The sequence below is a fragment of the Astatotilapia calliptera genome, chromosome 5 (genome assembly GCF_900246225.1).
Source record: "Astatotilapia calliptera chromosome 5, fAstCal1.2, whole genome shotgun sequence".
Taxonomy (NCBI): Eukaryota; Metazoa; Chordata; class Actinopteri; order Cichliformes; family Cichlidae; genus Astatotilapia; species Astatotilapia calliptera.
This window is the reverse complement of record NC_039306.1, coordinates 25,391,530-25,410,531: the sequence shown is the minus strand read 5'-3', so window position 1 is coordinate 25,410,531 and position 19,002 is coordinate 25,391,530. Positions and strand designations below refer to the sequence as shown.

Sequence of the window (19,002 nt, the reverse complement as noted above, 5' to 3'; positions counted from 1 at the left end):
TGGGTAAACACTTGCTGGTTTTTTTCTTTGGTGCAGAACATTATCATACAAAGCAAAACTTTAGGGTCTAGACGTAGGTGTAGGAAACAGTGAATCTAACAGACTCCACAGGATGTCATGAAGGGGATTACAGTGTATTGGACATTGTGATTCTATTTAAAGTAATGTAAGCCTATATAGATACCCCAGCCTTCTGTCTGTCACTTGTTACTATGCTAGTCTTTTGCTTTGTCAAAATCAGGACAAACATCTGTCCTGACAAAATTGCGGCTTCTATTCAATCACTGCATTTACTGTAAAACACACACACACACACACACACACACACACACACACACACACACACACACACACACACACACACACACACACACACACACACACACACACACACCTGAGTATATGTCAAATATATAGTCAAATATAGGAAAGGGCCTTGTCTGAATATTGACCACCTACAGCCCTGCTTGTGTGTACTGTGTGTATTTGCTCTATGCCACAGGCTGATGTGGAGGCATTAATCTAATCTGGGGGTTTAATCAGGTCCAGACTAGATTTGTGTAATTCTGGAGATTAGAGGCCCGTTTGTGTGCGGTAACCCCAGGTATTACCGCCTCATCCCTGCCATGCTGTGCAACTCTGATAAGAGTGAGAAGAGGCCTTGAGGCAAGACCCTATAAACGGAGCTCCACACCAAGTGCCGGAGCGAGACAACAACAGACGTTTGGAAGAGCTGAAGCGCTTCGGTAGTGATTTGACATTTAGCCTTGGCGTGCTCTTTCTGGAACTTTCTGGCTTAAATTATGGCTATGTCAACCATAGATAGAAAGTTTCAAATTTTAAATGGAAAAAAAACGTGTTTTAATTGTGTGTTTGTATCTCTAGCTTATAATGAAAAAGATCCCTATGCAGTAACACATATGCAACCACTTTATCTGCAAGAAAAACTATAAAGAACAAACATGTTTTACTTAAAAACATTTTTATGTATGAAAAAGCTACTCCTGATCACAGTTAGCAACTTAGCCTGCTATGAAAGCCCTAATCACCTCTGCACCACGGTCTGCTGAGCTGTAAAGTGGACTCAACTACATGTGCTGCAGACTCTGCTTACTCCTGCTGACTCTTGTAAATACTAGAGTAAGAGCGCATCCTACTGGACAAACTATGTCATAACATAGTTTTTGAGATAAGAGGTGAAATGTCTTTAATAAACTCAAAAAAGTTGAGTTTTTTCTTTTCAAGCTCTTTCTAATCTACTTAAATAACGATGACCAGGACGAGAACCTACACAGACATATGCCATGACACAATTACCCTAAATATCTTTGGAATATGCCATCCATTCATTCAACTTAGGGCAGTGGAGAGGACAGGTCACCAGCCCATCACAGAGCTAACCTGGAGAAACTGACTGTTTAGTTAAGGTTTATGTGACCGATAAAACTATGGCCACCATAGCTCAGTCTATTATTCTGGGAGTGTGGGAGGAAACCAGAGCAATCGCAGGGTTATGATGTTTTTCAGGAGTGTGTCCCGATTGATTTACGTATGAATTTTTAAACAATTTCCTTTATGTTACTGCACACAAAACTATCACTGGTAGTGCAATGAACTTGTGAATTTGGTTTATGGTCACGAGGTTTAATTAGTTCATGTTTATTTCTGAGAAATTTTGCTTTTCTTCCTGTAATTTTGCCATTGTGGTATACAACAATACCCAGGAGTCATAGGCTCTGCTGTGAATTTAACACTCTCTGTTCCAGACAATAACAAAATGTGTCAACACAACCAAAACCATATCTGAGACAACAAAGTAAACTGATTTATGCTTTTTCTATTCTGCAACCTTCTCCAGCTGGCAGAGGTACTTAAACAATGAGAAAACTGTGTTACAGTGAGCACCCTGCCATCCTTACCCTCTTCTGAGAGCTGGTTATCTTTGGTTTCCTGTTCCATCTGCTGGCACCAGCCTTCCATGCGTCCCGTCTCGGCCTGCAGTAGCTTCAAGAACCACTGGCCGTCCCTCCGACACAGCGTTCCCCCTCCTCCGCTCTGAGGGACACTGCTGTTATTCCCGCTGTCCAGCCAGGGGTCTGGCGGTGGAAGAGAAGAGGGGTCCAACGCTGGGTCCAGACTTTCCGAAAAAGAGGAAGAGCTGCTTCTTGTGGTGGAGCGGTTGAGAATCTGCCTGGGAGGTGGAGGTGAAGAGGTGGGGTCGGCGCTGTCTAAAGAGTCTCGTCCAGGAGGGGAGCTCATGGACTGACTGGCACAATTGACCATGACTTTCTTCTCAGTGGGTTTGGCATTAATTACATGGGAGATGATAGAGATGTCCTGCGTGTCTGAGTCTGTTTCGTGCTTTGAGGCCATGCTGCTGGAGTGACTGAGCCTGAAAAAAAGTATTTGACACTGTGATAAATTTGCCTTTTTTCATAATTAGAAGAACATTGTGACATTTTATGTGCACAGCATTAACAAAGAAAACCTGTTTACTCCTTACTGGAACAAACAGGTCTTTCTTAGTTTAAACAGTGAGCCAATTCCACTGGTTAATGTAGACATTATAAATACAGAGGATATAATGGAGTCTGGGCCTTGCATACATTATGATGCACTCAGACCAGCATCAAATGATTTGTGAGGATTGGAACTCTAGCTTCTTGTTTTTCTAAGGCTGATTAGATATGATGGATGCAATGACTGAGCATTACTGTTATCAGTCAGAAAATGAACATAAGGAGGTTTGCGTTCAGTCAAATAATGAAACATAAAGAAGAGGGAGAAAAAAAAAAAACCCTGAAGAATGACAGAATCATTGCACCAAAACGGACATAACAGAGTCACATAGCACAATACAAACAGGTCACAGAATGCACTGCACCAAACAAATGAATCTTAACCACACATTAAACAGAGACATATTTAAAGTTTCCCGCGGTGCGTAGCCAAAACTAGCTGCCAGAGACAGACGTGCATTTGCCCTGTTCTCTGTTATCTTGATTATATTCAAGCACTTTGCAAAAGACTGTAAGGAGACAAGAAAGCAGACAGTCACTTACTATACAAGATACCTGATTGTATACACGCCTAATAAATGCGTAAAACACTCAATCTGCACTTTCCAGACTGTCTGCAGCACTTGAATATAATCTGTAGAAAAAGTGTGAGTCATCACCCTGTGGCAAGTTTAAATTGTGTGCACATTTCACATTTAACTGCATTATGCATGTTCACAGTCCAACACTTCAAGACTATTTTCACATTTACTTGCTACAAGTTGAGTTCAAAAGACAGACTTTAGCAAACTAAGATAATTTGGGTCTGCTGCACAATTATCACTCACAGAAAGTAATGAATGAGGAGCCTTACAACCAGCAATTAAACTTTTCAATTACGACAAAAAATAGCTTCATATTTGACAATTTGAATTCAATGTAGGAGGCTTTTAAGAATTTCTAGGTGAGTAATTAATCCCCCCCATTACATTACACATGATTAATATTTTTGTTTATTTGAACATGCCTGGGGGGGGATCTTTGAGTAGTTAATATTCATTATAGGAATATGGTTCAATGTTGAAAACACAACACACAAAGACAATGAGGGTGTTTTAACATCTACAAAGCTCCTGGAAAGGGAAAGAACAGTCAGAGGAGTATGTGTGGCTATAATATAAATTCCTCACGTTGTTAAAAGGACAGGAAGAGGACTTACTGCCACCCGTCCTCCACCTGTACTCCAATTGATTGAAATCTGGTCAGGGGAGGAGTCTCTTCTCGTGCAACTTCCTGAATACAGTCCACCTGAAAAGTAAGGAACAATGACACAAACAAAAATATAGTCAAATGTTTTGTCAAAACTACGATCACGAATCAATTAATATGGCACCGAGCAATGGCTACTAGCTGGCATTCCAGAGTGACAAAACAAAACACTAGTGGAAAAACTGAAAAGAAAAAAAAACCTGTATAATTTATGCTTGGTTTCAATACAATGTCGAAACCAAAGGTTGTTCTAAATGAGTCACTGAGAGCCGGATCTGGAAAATGGATAAAATATTTCCGCTTCAGAACAGAAAGTGAGAAGAAGGTGAAGCAAAAATATGTGGTTTGGCTTCAATACCACAGAAAAAAAATAAAATAAATAAAAAGATTGCTCTCGCCAGGTGTAATGAGAGGGCGAGAGTCACAGTAATGACACCTTTAACTTCCAGGCATACTTTTAGGTTTGATGGGAAACACTTAGACAGAGATCATGAACAAAATTAGCTTTTTCCTGGATTCAAGCTCAGCAGGCAAAACGAGTTACACTTCAGTCAAGGATGTGACTATTGGCACCGCTCTGTGTTAGATGTGTAGTTAACGTCTGATTTCTACACAACTGTGCAACAGTGGTACAGCCACCCCTGTCGTACCTGTATGCCAATGGAGGAAAGTTTCCGCCTGGGCACCGGGACTACTAGGGGCTCCTCTGCTGCAAGATTTCCTTTATTAAATCCCGATTTTAGGGGTTCGTGCTGGACTACAGAGTCACTTGTCTCAGTGGAAGCATTTGCAGTAGCGGGGGCAATTGGTTCTCTCGGGGTAGCAATAGGAGTGGGGATGATGTGCGGAGGGCGGGGAATGCCCCGGGCCAGGCTGTTGGCACGGGTGCTGTCAAGGCTGTCAGAAGAATTGCTTTGAGCGTGGCTAGATTGGCTGTTGACCTCTGACCTCCTGTCCTGCTGGTCCAAGTAGTTGTCCTGGGCCGATTCTGTGCTGCTCTGCACGGTCACTGAGATGTAGGGCTTGGAGGTTGTACGGGGTGGCACTGGTGGAGGAGCTGCTTTCTTACAGGTGGTTATGCACGAGGAGACTGAAGGAGAAAAGAGCAGAGAGGGAGAAATTAGAAGAGAAGGATTATAAATAAGAGTTTCAGTGAACTGGCCAGTGACTTCTAGGGATTGTGAACACAAAACAAGGAGGAATCAATGATAATAAAATGCACAAGTAGAACTGCAAACAGCTTACTGCATTACCCATTTGTTTATCAGGGTAGTTCTAAGAACTCGCTAATCACTTTTCTCAACATGTCCAAAGCAAAACTCTTCAGCTGCATATAAACACACAGAGACACTGTTGCATGAAAGCTGGAGCTACAGCTGAACTGGGGAAGCATCCCATTAAGTGGAAAATCTAATCAGGCAGAAAATTGAACAAACTTATCATCCCATAAAGGTTGCTAAATTAAATCACACACACCCCGTGTGCTTCAAAGACTCAATCACAAGACAGGTGATGAAATCAGTAAACCAATTGCTGGCCACTTGACACTCAAAGCCAAATATGGTAGAACAGCTGAGGGAGATAGATTTATCTGCAGTGCTCACTAATGACAGTCCAAAAATGCCCTCCAGTCATAAAAGATAACGCAGAGAGAATGTATGCACAAAAGAGGGAGAAAACCACTCAAATAAAATCTGTGTAGTAAGAGATAACATGCAATTAACATTTTTACAACACCTTTACAAGTAAAATATTCTCTCTTTCCACCAGCTTTAATAGTGCATTTATGCTTGTTGTTACAGCATGTTGAGTAATAAATGTCAATTTGGCAAGACACAAAAAAAGCAAGCAGCTGGGCTTTTCAAACATGGGATACATAAGCTTTTTGCAGTGACCCTGACACAGGTCACTTTTAATGTTCTGTCAGATACATCAGTGACAGTGGTGGAGAGCACCATTGCACTCGTGAGAAAATACTTTTTGCACCTATATTAATGAAAACTGTAAGCATTAACTCATTAAGTGTAACTATACATGTTAATATCGATCTCAGTAACTAAATCAATGTAAGCGTGTGCGTGCTGCATGTGACACAGTAGCTCCCTCCGCACCTCACACTCTGACTGAGCGAGTTAGATTGCCGTGGCGAAAAGTAACCAGAGTGCCCAGTCAGACGCTCATCTAGGCCGACGCGTTCAGATGCCATCAGATCAATGGAAAGAAGCGCTCATCTGAAAGGGGCTCGCGTCTGTACGCTTTGACATGTTCAATGCTGCACCAACAAAACAAATATGCTAGCTGTGTGTTAATACTCCACCGCGTCGCAATGCTCCAGTTTCATGGTCACATGGCAGCGTACCATATACAGGGGTTAAAATTCTCAAGCCAAGCTCCTTATACTGGTAACAGTTTGTGTTAGTTTACATGAAATCCACACAACATGAGACCATCACGCAATATAAAAAGCAGATTTTCCAGCTCATACCAACGTCTGCCCTCTGCCTATTAGACCACAATGATTCAATGCTAGCATGGCCATTCATTCAGTTTTCTTTATAGCTTTCATTTCCCTCTGATCTATATTAGTAAAATCAGAAGAAGAATTTGTGATATAAATCTTTTTAAGAATAGAACATTTGGCCATTCTGGAGCTGCGTATAATCCAGTCATCAATCACAAGCTATATAGATGTTCAGTCAGGCTACAGATTCCCATTAAGATCATGTAAACACACTCACAGGCTTCTATAGTTAGTTTAAACACAAGGACTCTGTAGAAGAGACCACTATTCCCCTCATGCTACACACACAGTAATGGCAGAGTGCGATGGAGTACCACTAAAAATGTCTAATCTAAACAGGGAATGTTACTGTAGCACTGTAAACCCTTTGGTTGCTGTGTAATCCCTCAAATAGATGATTTATTTGACATCACATGAGGAAAAACAGAGGAATGAGGAAAAAACCACGGAAGAGAGTTGGCACTGAGAAGAGCCTTTGAAGTTGAGAGAAGAAACTTACCTTTTAAAGCCTGAACCATGAAATAATTGCCAGAAAATTCAATTTTTTTTAAATGAGACTGTTTACTTTATTTTACGTTCTGATAAAATAAAATAAAATCAAGTAAATATTTGCATATATGAGTTTTAATTGTATCAGATTTGTTAAAAGCACACTGATGATGTGAAAGTCTCAAAAAGTCACAAAAACTCATGCATTAGATATAATATATAACGCCTTAATATAAATTTAAACTTGGCCTATTTAACATCATAGTCAGGCTTAGCTTCACTACCACTTAATCAAAGTGTAAAACGTGGCACAACAGCAGGACATGATCACAGATTCATATAGTCACGTGCTAAATTTTACATTTTAGATTAGAAGAAACAACACAACAGCATCTGGTGAACTCCATTCAACATTTTTTATGCTTCATCAGGTTTCACTGAAAGCTGCGGTCAAAATTCCAAGAAGGGTTTTTAAAAAGCCCTGCAGCAAACATGTGAGCTGCTCTGAATCACTAACAAAAGGGTCATTTGTTCACTCTGCTCCTTATCTTTACCTCCAAACACTCACATACACACACTCACAGCTCATCTGACCTTGTACATATTATTGAGTCAGTTTAATCTGATAAAGTGCGAGTCAATTTTGTCAATTTGCTGTCAGTTACCAGCCTGAAGTACTGGACTGTCACTAGATCTAAGGTCCTTCTGGCAGTCCAAGATGTATGAATACAGAGAGTTCTTTTTCCAATCTAAAAACAGTGCTGTTACTTTATTTAATAGCACAAAAAAGTCTGTATGGAGTAATTCAGGACTGTGAAGATAAACGTCTGGAAAAATCGAAAATACAATACTTCCTACTGACAGACTAATACCTGTCAACAGCCAAGAAGTCTCGCTTGTGACTGCTGCCCTTTGTCCCCGCTGTGACACTAAACAGCGATGCACTCAAGATGACATTCCAGAGAAGCCTGAACAATGACAGCATTAATAAACAGCGGAGATGATACCCAGTCCACACCTAAACTGGCCCACCTCCAGACATAGAGCGTGTCTTCTTCCTTTCACAGACAGGAGTGCAAACATGCACACCCTTTTACACACCCTTTCCTAATAGGAAACATAAACTGACAATAAAGGATCCACTGGTGTTGCCAATATGGCGAAAGCCTGAATAGTCATAACGGTCAATATCGAGAACACGATTATTCAGCACAATTATTCGCTGACTTTTGCATAATCAGCCATTTGTAGAGCTTAACAAATATCAGATTTGAGTTTCCTCATCAGCCTTAAAAACTTGTAACGGTTCTTCTTGTTGAGCTGATGCATCGATAGTTGATGCATTGAAACACACATTTCAAAGATGGAAGGCACCAACTCTGAGCTAGCCTGAAAGCTGACAAAACAAAAACTGTAAAGTGTCTGGCATCTTTGCACACAAACACTGTCAAACAAATGTCATTCAAGAAACGTTCACTTTAACATTCATCATAGCTATGCACGTCACTATCCACCAAGAATGACCAACATCCTCGCTGATACAGCTGAAAAGTCCACGTTTCCTCTCCTTTTTCTAACGCGAGTTAGACACTAGGCAGAGCACAGCGTGTGATGTGGTGCGCTGGCACTACTAATGCATCCCAGCGTGCGGGGTAACTGTCACCGTGACGAGGTGTTAGAGGGCATAGATAGTGTGCATGTCTGTCTTTGGACACCTGCCCCGCAGATCTCCAAGTGTCACATCACGCTTTCGTCATCTGACCAGAATTCACCCTCTTAACTCTTAATGCCGCCGAATCTGCTTTACTCACGTAACTGTCATAACTGACATCTGCCTCTGAGATTAGTCAGGAGATAAATCAGCAGAGCTGCGCACAACAAACGGGACACTCAAATACAATCAGTATGTTGTCGAATAAATAACATTAATTCCAAAGACTGTATATTTTAGATGGGCAGTGGGTAGGAAGGCCTTGTGTCGAACCTTGTGTCTACTTGACAAACTGTCAAACATTTTTTCCCGTGTCTTTTTGAGCACCGTCGCTGCCACAGTGTTCCCACGAGACTGCAGATTCCTCCACATACAGATTAACAATGGCATCCATAACCACACGAGTGACACAACCGGTTTTTAACAAGTCTAGAGTTTACCCACACAATCCACTGTTGTTCATACAGCTTAATGAGCAAAGTGTAAAAAGTCAACTGTATGATAGCACAGAAAACAGATGTAGAAAGCCTGTTGCTAGGGCTGCTCGATTATGGCAAAAATGATAATCACGATTATTTTCACTGAAATTGAGATCACGATTATTTGACGATATTTATTTAACCCTTTAAGACCTACTATAGAACCAAGTCCACCAGAGCTTATATTATTTTTATTTATTTTTTTTACATGCTGTAGTGCCATTTGTGGGAGCATTTCAAGTTGCTATACATCAATACAACTGTTATAGCCCATATTTTAATATATGTATGCATTAAGTGCATAGTAATTACATAAATTGCAAAAAAGTGCAATAAACTACAAAAAAAATTGAAAATCGCTTTTGTTTTGTTTGCATATATTTCTACTTGGAGAAATTTAAGAGGTTTATCCCTCAAAACTTTAAATACAATAAAGTTGCAAAAAATAGTTTCCCACCACAGGAAATTTATTTTGAGTGTCTTCATAGTTTTATTTTGGAGATACAGCAATTTTTATATACTGCAGGAAAAACAAAAAACAATCCTATGATGCAAATTTGCAAAGAAAACAGCATGTGCATCATTTCACTGTGGGAAGTGTTACGAACAGCTGATGGATCGGCAAAGCGTGTTTCTGGAATATTATGTTTTTGTTCCTGCAAGCGCTTTTTATGCAATTTTTGCAAAGCTATATGTGGAACGAAACCGTGACCGAGGACAAGCTGATGGCATCAGATGTAAGTACAACTCCTCCGGTTTCATATGCAAAACAAATTATTGCGCTAGCTTACACGGTTCAGGTTCTACAGGGATTTAAAAATAGTTACGCAAAACGGAGCGTGCTGCTCTGACCGGCTTTAAAGGGTTAACAATGACTTTAAAATAATAATATAAAATGGTGTGCAACACCACTGAAGTTTTTTTTTTTAAACTCTTTTCAACCAACGGCAGTCACTCTCCTCTCCAAATAACTATAGCTTTCCGAGCTTCCCTCGGGTCCTCTTAATCAGCGGTCTCCACCACGGACCGGTTTATGCCCGACAATATTTTCACGGACCGGCCTTTAAGGTGTCGCGGATAAATGAGGGAGGGGCTAATAATCGGCTCAGTCATTTTTAATGATCGTTGAAAGCCCAGATCGTAATCGTGATTAAAATTCGATTAATTGAGCAGCCCTACCTGTTGCTATCAGAAAGAGTGCAGTGCAGAAACGCATTAACAACAGAGGAACAGCAAGTAGCACATTCTCTCATCAGACTGTCTCCTGTACTTGCTTAGGTTAAAGATTTCAGCCACACAGGCATACACAGCTGTGGAAACAGAAACATCTTATTTTAAAATCGTATAACAAAAGTGCAGCCAGCTCTTTCTAACCCTAAGCTTTTGTTCAGAACTGCAGAAAAGAGCTACAAAACAGACATGAAGCCAAAAAACTGCTGCCTTTTAGTTACACAAAATAACCCTCAACAGGGATGCACTGAATTAAAAACATATAGCTGGTCTTTGGAGTAAAAAAATTAACAAAGGAGAGAGAGAAAAAAAAGTAGATTGCTGAAAAAATGTTTTGATATCTAGATTTTTTTAGATAATTTCAGCATTATGGTTGAAAGCAACATGCTGCATCAATTGTTGTTGTTGTTAAAAAAAAATTAGATTAATCTTCAATTGAGACACAATAGCGGTGTGGGAAATAATTATTTCATCTGCTGCTCAATTTGTAGGTTTGCTCACTTACAATGAGGTTAACAGTCTCTATTAGTTATGGCAGTTTTCTCAACCACCAGTGCGGTGAAGTTATCCTGTACCCTTAAGAGAAAAATAGCTCTAAACGATGTTTCCATCTCCCTGCTTGACTGCGGGGATGGTGTTCGTTGGATCGCACTCAGCATTTCTTTTCCTTCAAACACGACGGGTCAAGTTGGTGCCAAAGAGCTCGATTTGAGTTTCATCTGACCACAGCACTTTCTGCCAAATTTTCACTGAATTATTTAGATGTTCACTGTCAAACTTCTTGAGCAGGAGAAACTTATATTACTACATTCCTATGTAGTATAGTGCGTTAGCGATGGTGTTCTTGGTGACTGAGGTCCTAACTATCTTCAGATCACTAACAAGCTCCTCTCATGTGTTTTTTGGCTGATCCACCATCTTTCTCATAATCATCTTCACCCTACGAGGAAAAATTTTGCATGATTGTGACCGATTTTATATTTCTTCCAGTTCTGAATAATCGCACGAGCAGTTGTCACGTTCTCATCATTGTTGATGGTCTTGCGTTCCCATGACATACTCTGACACCTCTTTAGTCTTTCCCACTTTGGCGGAAAGGTTGGAATGGAAGAAATTGATTCTGTTGACAGAAGTGCTTTGTACACAAAACAAGTTGAGATTAGTAGTATCTGTAATATACTGTAAATTGTTTGTCACGTGAGCATATAGAGAAATTTTGGGAGCCAGAATTGTGGCTGCGTTGTAGGCGAACAAATACTTGTTTCATTCAACGACATGTTTGTAACTTTTATTTGATGTGTTTTTTTTCTGGATTTTTGGTTGATATTCTGTCTCTCTCCTTTAAAAATAAAACTACCATAAAAATTAGAGACTGCTCCTTTCTTTGGAAGCGAGCTAACTTACAAATTCAGTACTGGATCAAATAATTATTTCCCCCACTGTATGGATAAGAATTTCTGTAAAAAGTAGGGCTCTGCCGCACAAGACACTGGCCTGTGAAGGAAATTTCTATTGCATCAGCAGAATGAGGCAGCCTTGTTACATTACCTTTCAGAAGGCTTTATTCTTTCCATCCTTATCTGAGGCATGAAGATCAAGTATTACTCTGGAGTGAGTAAGCTTGAAGAATCTGTCTCGATCTATAACTAGGAGCCAGTAAATTTAGAGCATAGGTTATCTGAGTCATGCTGTGAACACAGATATGCTGAAGAATGATTTAAGCTGGTGTTTTTAATGTTTGGTTTTTATGCTACCTTCAGAGATAAACCTTTGCAGGTGGTTTGTGTGCTTTGACATTTATTTATTTATTTATTTAAAAGCACCTGGTTGCCCATTTTCAGCTTGATGTAGCTTGAGGACCACCTCTTTGGTGGTCTCAGTCAGTATTGTCCTGTTTTCATGTTTCATCCCAAAAAATTATTTCAACCAGTTTTCAGTATGATTGAAATTTAATTGACAGAGAACAAATTGGGATAAATAGAAAGACCAGGATGTCATCTTGACAGTAAAGTAGGACTCGTATAGATTGCATTCATGGTGCTTGATGTAGAGGTCTTAGACTCATATCCCTAACAGAGGACAAAAAAAAGAATTGCTGAGGTTTTAGGAGGATATAAATCAGTTTTAAAAACCATCCCAATTTATTAAACCTTAACTAAAGAATAAAGAATAAATCCCAAACTGAGAGAAAAGAAAAATGGGACATGTGCTACAGGACAAACAGCAATCTCCTTTCTCTAAATAGCTTTTTACTATTTGGTAGTTCCCACAAAGCTACCACTGTTTGAAGGGCATTTACCAACATCGGGTTTGGAACATTTGATCAATTCGTTTTAGAAGCTTGAGTGAGTTAAAGTTCCCCCTCAGGGAGAATATTGCAATAGTAATTAAATAATTAAGCACACAACAAGGTAAAAACCAAAGCCTTAAGATACCAGCACACCAGCTATAATCCAGCATATAATCCATCATGTTAAAGGGTACACAACTTTACTAAAGAACACACTAATCTTCATCCCAAAATGCTTATTTAATAAACCAGGACACAACCACATTCTCAATAAAGACTGGAAAGACTGAACATAGTGGATGACAGCTCCAGCTCAGCCGAAACCAATATAAACACTGGATCAGTAACAACAACTGGTTCAAGTGACACTGATGGTTCAGAAACAGCATGAGGTGAACTGTGATGCTGGGTTTATCAGCAAAGTATGGATTATGTACAGTTTAATCCATTAACATCACAAGAAACACACAACACTGCCTGTAACCATGACCACCACTCCCTTGTCATCGAAACCATCATCAGGACACAGACAGATTTTTCACAGTTACAAAACTGCAGAACCTTAAATGTAACCCGAAAAGGGCTCTAAACCAACATTTGGGCGAATATTGGGGCAGCCCTTAAATAATCCCCCTGTGCAGGCCAATTTTAATGAAGACAAGTGAATACATTTAGCCGTCCACTTAGACTTATGCTCAGAAACACCAGGACAAACTATCAACGGGAATGCTCAATTATCGTCCTAACACCACAAAGCATACGTCCGTTTCCGTGGGCAACAGCTAAACGTCATCCTGTCACCGAACAAGCCGGGACACCAAACTTGAGCTTAATTGATGATAACGTGTAAACAGTAAGCTGAGAACGGTTAGTTTACTTACCCTGTTCTCACAGCGCAGTCAAAAACACACACGAAGTGTCTTGAGTAAAGACTTAGATTGTTTCAATGACAGCTGTCGACACGCACTACCTGTCACGCCTGTGGAAACGAAAAGCCGGGTTTTGTTGCCTTTTGTTTGGAGCGTCTCTCTGAGCTCCAGGGAGGCGTGGTGGCAGCTCTACTTGATGCCTTCAGGAGCACCTCGGACATTCTATCACCACCGTCAGAAGACCAAAAGCTTTTTTCTTTTCCTTTCTCTCCCCCCATTTTTAAATGCTAATAATAGCATCGGCAAGGTCCTACAACTTTTAAAAATTATTTTATTTTATTTTATTTTTTAAAATTCAGACATAAAAAAATACAGTAAGGATGACAACAACTGAAATAAAATTAGATCTAAAATGAAATTTTCTTTTTCTAACTGTAAAGTTTTGCAAGATCACAGGCTTGCTGCCAATGAAAGTGTTAGTTTTAATTCTGTTCCACTGCTCTAAAATGCAATTCTAGACACTTTTGGACATTAAATATACTTTACACAACCATATTCATAATGCCTTAAATTTTGCACAAGTAAATTAAGTATTAGTATAACTGCAACAAAGACCCTTTTAAGAAAAATATCTGATTGCTTCTTATACAACAAAAAAAGCAACTCTATCTGATGTCTACACTCTAAACTCTGATAATCAGAAATTAAATTGGATTTAATTTCTCAAATGTAATTTTAATTTTTGTAAATTTTAATGCAATATTTTTTGAAAAACAAAACAACAGACAAGCTAATTTTTCCTATTGTGTTTATGCACAAGTAAACACGTTTAATCAAAAAAACAAAAAACAAATCCTTGGTTAAAATATGTAGACTGAAGCTACAGAATAATCCCCAAGTAGCACTGAAAAGTTTCATTACCATGAAGGCAGCATGTGGTCTGTGACTTACACACTGTGTGAAGAGCGCCACAAAGTGGATGTTTTTTTTGTTTGTTCGTTTGTTTGTTTTTTAATAGTAACCCATAGCCTAGGAATATGCATCAGGGGCCACTGAGATGTCAACAACCAGTAAAACATTCCGGTGAAATTAAAAGTTAGGTTAGCAAACAAACTGCTCACTGTCTTCTTGTGCTACCATGTCCTGTAATCACAAGTTACACAGTAATGTATACTTAGAGTATGATTTTAATCTAGTCTCTGTCCAGCAGTTTGACAACTTTATATTTGTACTGATAAACATTTTATTTATTTATTTTTCTTTGTAGTTCATGAAGTGGTAAATGGATAGAATGATTTTAGGGGGGAAAGGGGTTGGTTTCACGTTGTTACCTGTGCGTGGGGGTAGGATGTGTGGTCTGTCTGTCCCAAAACGCTGAAGAAAAATTGCAAGTTGTTTCTCCTTTGGTTCTTTGTCCAAGCCTGTGGCTCTCAGGTAAGAGCCAAACTGTTCTTTCCATGTCTTCCATTGTCCAGAAAGTTCGTCTAGCATGGGCAAAAAAGGCTGCATTTGAGCTGCATGTAACGCATGCTGGAGGATCAGTTGCCCGCCAAAGACCAAGGTTATAATGAACATTCAAACTACTACCATGGAAAACACAAAGCAAAGCAAAGAATTTGGGCTCATGTGATTGTGTCACACTTGAAAAGGAGTGAAAGAAAATGGTTTTATCAGTTTGGGAACACATTACTGTGCTTTGTGGCAATGACTCTTCCTATATTGTTTTATAAAAAATCTGCAATTTACCATCAGTTTTTCAGTCTGGGACTTACCAGTGCTGGTGCTGTAGGTGCGAACCGTGGTGTCAATGGGAGGCGGAGAGCAGCCCGAGTCAATGGATGCAACTTCGTCGTCTTGGGAACAGCCAGCCTGGATGGCTCTCAGGTAGCTGTGGCTGCGGGATCGGAAGCACGTTGGCATGGGTAGGTCTGGAGGCTCTGAGTTGTCCTGAGAATGGGAACGGGAATCTCTAAATGTAGAATCTGAGCTGCGGTCTTCATAATGATGGCTCCTTTCTAGGTCTCGTAGCTAGAGTGAAGGAAAAACAAAACAAACCAAGATGTAGCAGTAGTTATTTTGTTCACTGAAGCTGCTCCTCGCACTCAAGGCGGCTGCCTTGAGAGTAGCTGCTAGGAGTAGCCTCTGGATGTGCAGTAAAACCACCAAATGTGTGCACTTGTGCAAATGTGTGTATGGTTAAGGGTATGTCGAATTTGCTATAAATGCATTTTTATGATGTCCAATAATGATATATTAGACTGATTTACTTTATAGGCTACATTTGTATGCATTAAAGTTATTTTTTCTTCTAGTGATCTGCACCGTTATTTTAATTTTTCTCCTCACATAAAACTGTACAACAATAATGCTAAAAACAAAGAAACAAACAAAAACAAACAAACAATAAGGCAACAGATGTGACTTTTTTCATGTAGTGACTCAATGCTCATATAAATTCATCTTTTGCTCTGACTTTTCTAAAGGTGAGTGTCAGCACACATTGGCACAATCATGTAAATGTTTCAGGTAATTTGAATTTTTCTGCTCTGGAAAAAGTACATCACTAAGTTAAAAATATAATGCATAATGAATTTGCATGGCTCGCTACTGTGCATGTAAGTTCAATCCCTAAATTGATATACTGGGCGAATGTGTTGTAATGCAGTGAGTGAGCTGTCGGAGATTGGCTGTAAATCCTGTACTAATAGCCTGCACTGCCTCATTTCACTGAGGAAGATCAGAGCCACGCTGCACAGTTGTTCATCATCTCACCGACCTTGACATTGGGAGGCTAATAGTTCTTATGTAAGTGGACGAACTGGAAATTTAAACTATCAGTGAGATGCAGTCAGAAAATAGGGAATCTTTGTTCGCTGGGAGCTCGTTTTATTACAGCCGTTCGGGCTGTATCTGTGAAAATGTAAATTATACTAAGTAAACGAGTGTAGCTCGAGGCAGACAAAAGGGTCTTTGACTGGTGATGTGAGAGTAGAAAGTTTGCCAGGAGCCAAATGATGTAAATTATGATCGAGAACAAATGCACTCGGAACTCATTAGGAAGATAATGGAAGCAAATGAGACACAGGCAGAAATGGAAAACATTTTTTTAACCTCTGAAAGATAAGAGACGCCACATTTTCCCTGTCAGTCTTCCAGGAAAACACTGACCTGTCCCATGCGCCTGCCCAAGGTACTGCAAGCCTGGCTGAAGTCATCGTCGTCCCATGGTGGCAAAGATGAGCCTATACTCCCGATACAGTCTAGGTTGTCTAGGCTGCGATTATTGGAGAACTCTCTGAGAGCTGGAAGACAGCTGGGAAGGGAAGTAACCAAAAGATAGACTTCATATCCCTAAAGGATAAGTAGAAAAACTGATGGAAAATGATTGTAAACAGGATATGCTGTTGCTAATGCACGATGACAGAGAGGCAGAAGGGAAAACTTTGATCAAGGGAGAAAATGAGTGACCAGCAAAACCAGAAATTGAAAGAGAGATAAAAGGAGGACAAGTTTATTATTGAAGTCATCCCTTTAATTCCCACTTTGATGCTCCAAATCTCATCTCTGTTTCATCTAATTTTAGCATTAGTCATTTTAGCATCCCAGCATGCAAAGCCAATGATGTCAGGCGAGGCATGTACAGTGCACAGCGTTCTATGCCATCATGGTGCCAAGACAAAACATGTTTAGGTTTTTATTAAGCTAAAAATAGTATGTTATACATGTTCTTTGTTGGCACACAGTGATAGTGACATGGCAGTAAAATGCCATGGCAAAGTGTATGGACACAGATGTCCCCCTCATTCCCTAATTTGAATAGTGTTGAAGCTACTTTCCACCTAAAAGCACTGGACAGATGGTATTTACAAGCTTACGGGAGGTTAGCAGTTGTTGGCAGCAGGACATGAATTTTTGCATTTGGAGTTTCCACTTTCAGACATCTGAGGGGGGCAGTGCAAAGTCACTGATCATAGACCAATCCGATCTGAAGTGTTCTGCACCGCGCCCCTGAGAAGTGACTTGCAGACCTATCACTAACCTGCTCATTGACCTGCCCAGCTGGTGCAGAGAGGACACACTGTGGAGTGGAGACCACAGGGCATCTAGCTCCCCTTGCAAAAAGGTGTATTCCAGGGTTCTGCTGCTCACGCCAATCAGGTAGGCGCAGAACGGAAGAAAGTAGGGTTGGACGATCAGGAATTAGCAGGGGGGTATTAGGATAAGTCATTCAAGCGTAATTCTAGATTTTTAAATTGCTCGGTGTGTTTGGTAGGTAAGCTGTGCCCATGATTATCAACACCCCCCCCCCCCCCCCCAACCTGCCTCTGATCCAACCAGAATCATAAGATACCTCAAAAGGAAACTATACAACACATTATTGCATCAAGGTTTGTGTCATGTATGTATCTGAATGTAATAGACACTGACAAAAACAAGCCCAAAATACACTAAAGTTTGTCAAAGCATGATAATCTGGGGGAAAAGATGTTATCGCGGGGTATTAAAATTTCATACATTTCTCTAACAAATCAATATTTGAAAAGTTGATTATACATTAGAAAGCATGACAGCTGTGGCTTAAATTAGTGTAACATTGCTGTGGATAAAAATGAAACAATATGACTATATTTTCTGGCCTTGCATGAAAAGGCACAGTCAATTAGCAATGTCCCACTGTGCTTGCATCACACATTGTGCAATGCTTTGCTCCAGAAACCATGTCACTCAGAGGCAAGTGAGCCACAATCCCACTTAGTCAAAGTGATTGGGCTGATTTGTGCTGATTTACTGGCTGAACGCAAGCAAAACTCAGTGTCGTATTGTGTAAACTGCACTATTGTATAGCGTATTATCTTAGTGACGCTTTCTATGGCCAATAATATGTAGGTAAATCACAGCTGAGGTATGATAGTAAGAGTGACATGTGGACAGCAGCAGGGAGTCTGACACCACTTCTATGCGTGAGTAAGCGCAGCGTGGACTGTGTGTACACGTGTGCACTTGTGTGTGTGTGTCTGTTCTGAGGCTGGGCTTCAGTATGTATCCATAGATTTTTTTTTTTTTTTACTGTTGTTTGATTGTTAAGAGCTTTTGCCAATCAGTATTTATAACAGTGTGTTCTAATAAGTGTTTTGGGCGTTCTCTGAAAATCAGCAGATTTTTTTTGGGGGGGGGGGCTACATACATTTTAAAGGGCCAATCAGTAACTTTTCTTCTGACTATAGTCATGCATTAAAAACAACATGTTGTATTTTTCTCAGCTTATCATGACTGTAGAAACAGACATGGTTTCTAGTTGTTCTCATGAATGGTAACCATACGCTTTCTTCTTCTTTGATCCTTGTTTGTATGTAAAGGGTTTCTCCCTTATTGTTTATGCTAATGTGTAATAAACCATAGTTCAGTTTGTGCCCTTACTTGCGTGGGGGAAACTGGTCACTCAGAGACTGCTGGGTAGCCCTGAGGTAGCTCTGACGCCGAGCAGCAGTTTTTGGTGAGGGTTTGGGACTTCCCTCAGAGTCATCGCTGTCTTCCATGTCTCCCATTGCCTTCACATAGCTACCACTCCGCATCCGCCGGCATGGGATTTCATTGGCACCCCCGCTGCGACCTAATGAGCTGCTCCAGTCACCCTATAGCCACCAT

General features: G+C 40.2%; 1 protein-coding gene across 8 annotated transcripts in view; it reads right to left on the bottom strand.

The window, feature by feature from the left end:
* dlgap4b (discs, large (Drosophila) homolog-associated protein 4b) overlaps window positions 1-19,002 on the bottom strand; it is a 139,964-nt gene that overhangs the window by 5,228 nt on the left and 115,734 nt on the right. For 5 of the 8 annotated variants that reach the window (XM_026168451.1, XM_026168450.1, XM_026168452.1 and 2 more), the window contains 8 exons: window positions 18,775-18,989; window positions 17,396-17,497; window positions 16,525-16,669; window positions 15,129-15,384; window positions 14,688-14,840; window positions 4,418-4,857; window positions 3,718-3,806; window positions 1,920-2,392 (listed from right to left, as the gene is read on the bottom strand). In XM_026168451.1, the coding sequence (XP_026024236.1) occupies window positions 1,920-2,392; window positions 3,718-3,806; window positions 4,418-4,857; window positions 14,688-14,840; window positions 15,129-15,384; window positions 16,525-16,669; window positions 17,396-17,497; window positions 18,775-18,989 (1,873 nt within the window). The remainder of the gene's footprint in view (window positions 1-1,919; window positions 2,393-3,717; window positions 3,807-4,417; window positions 4,858-14,687; window positions 14,841-15,128; window positions 15,385-16,524; window positions 16,670-17,395; window positions 17,498-18,774; window positions 18,990-19,002) is intronic. The other 3 variants (XM_026168448.1, XM_026168447.1, XM_026168453.1) reach the window with 3 other exon arrangements.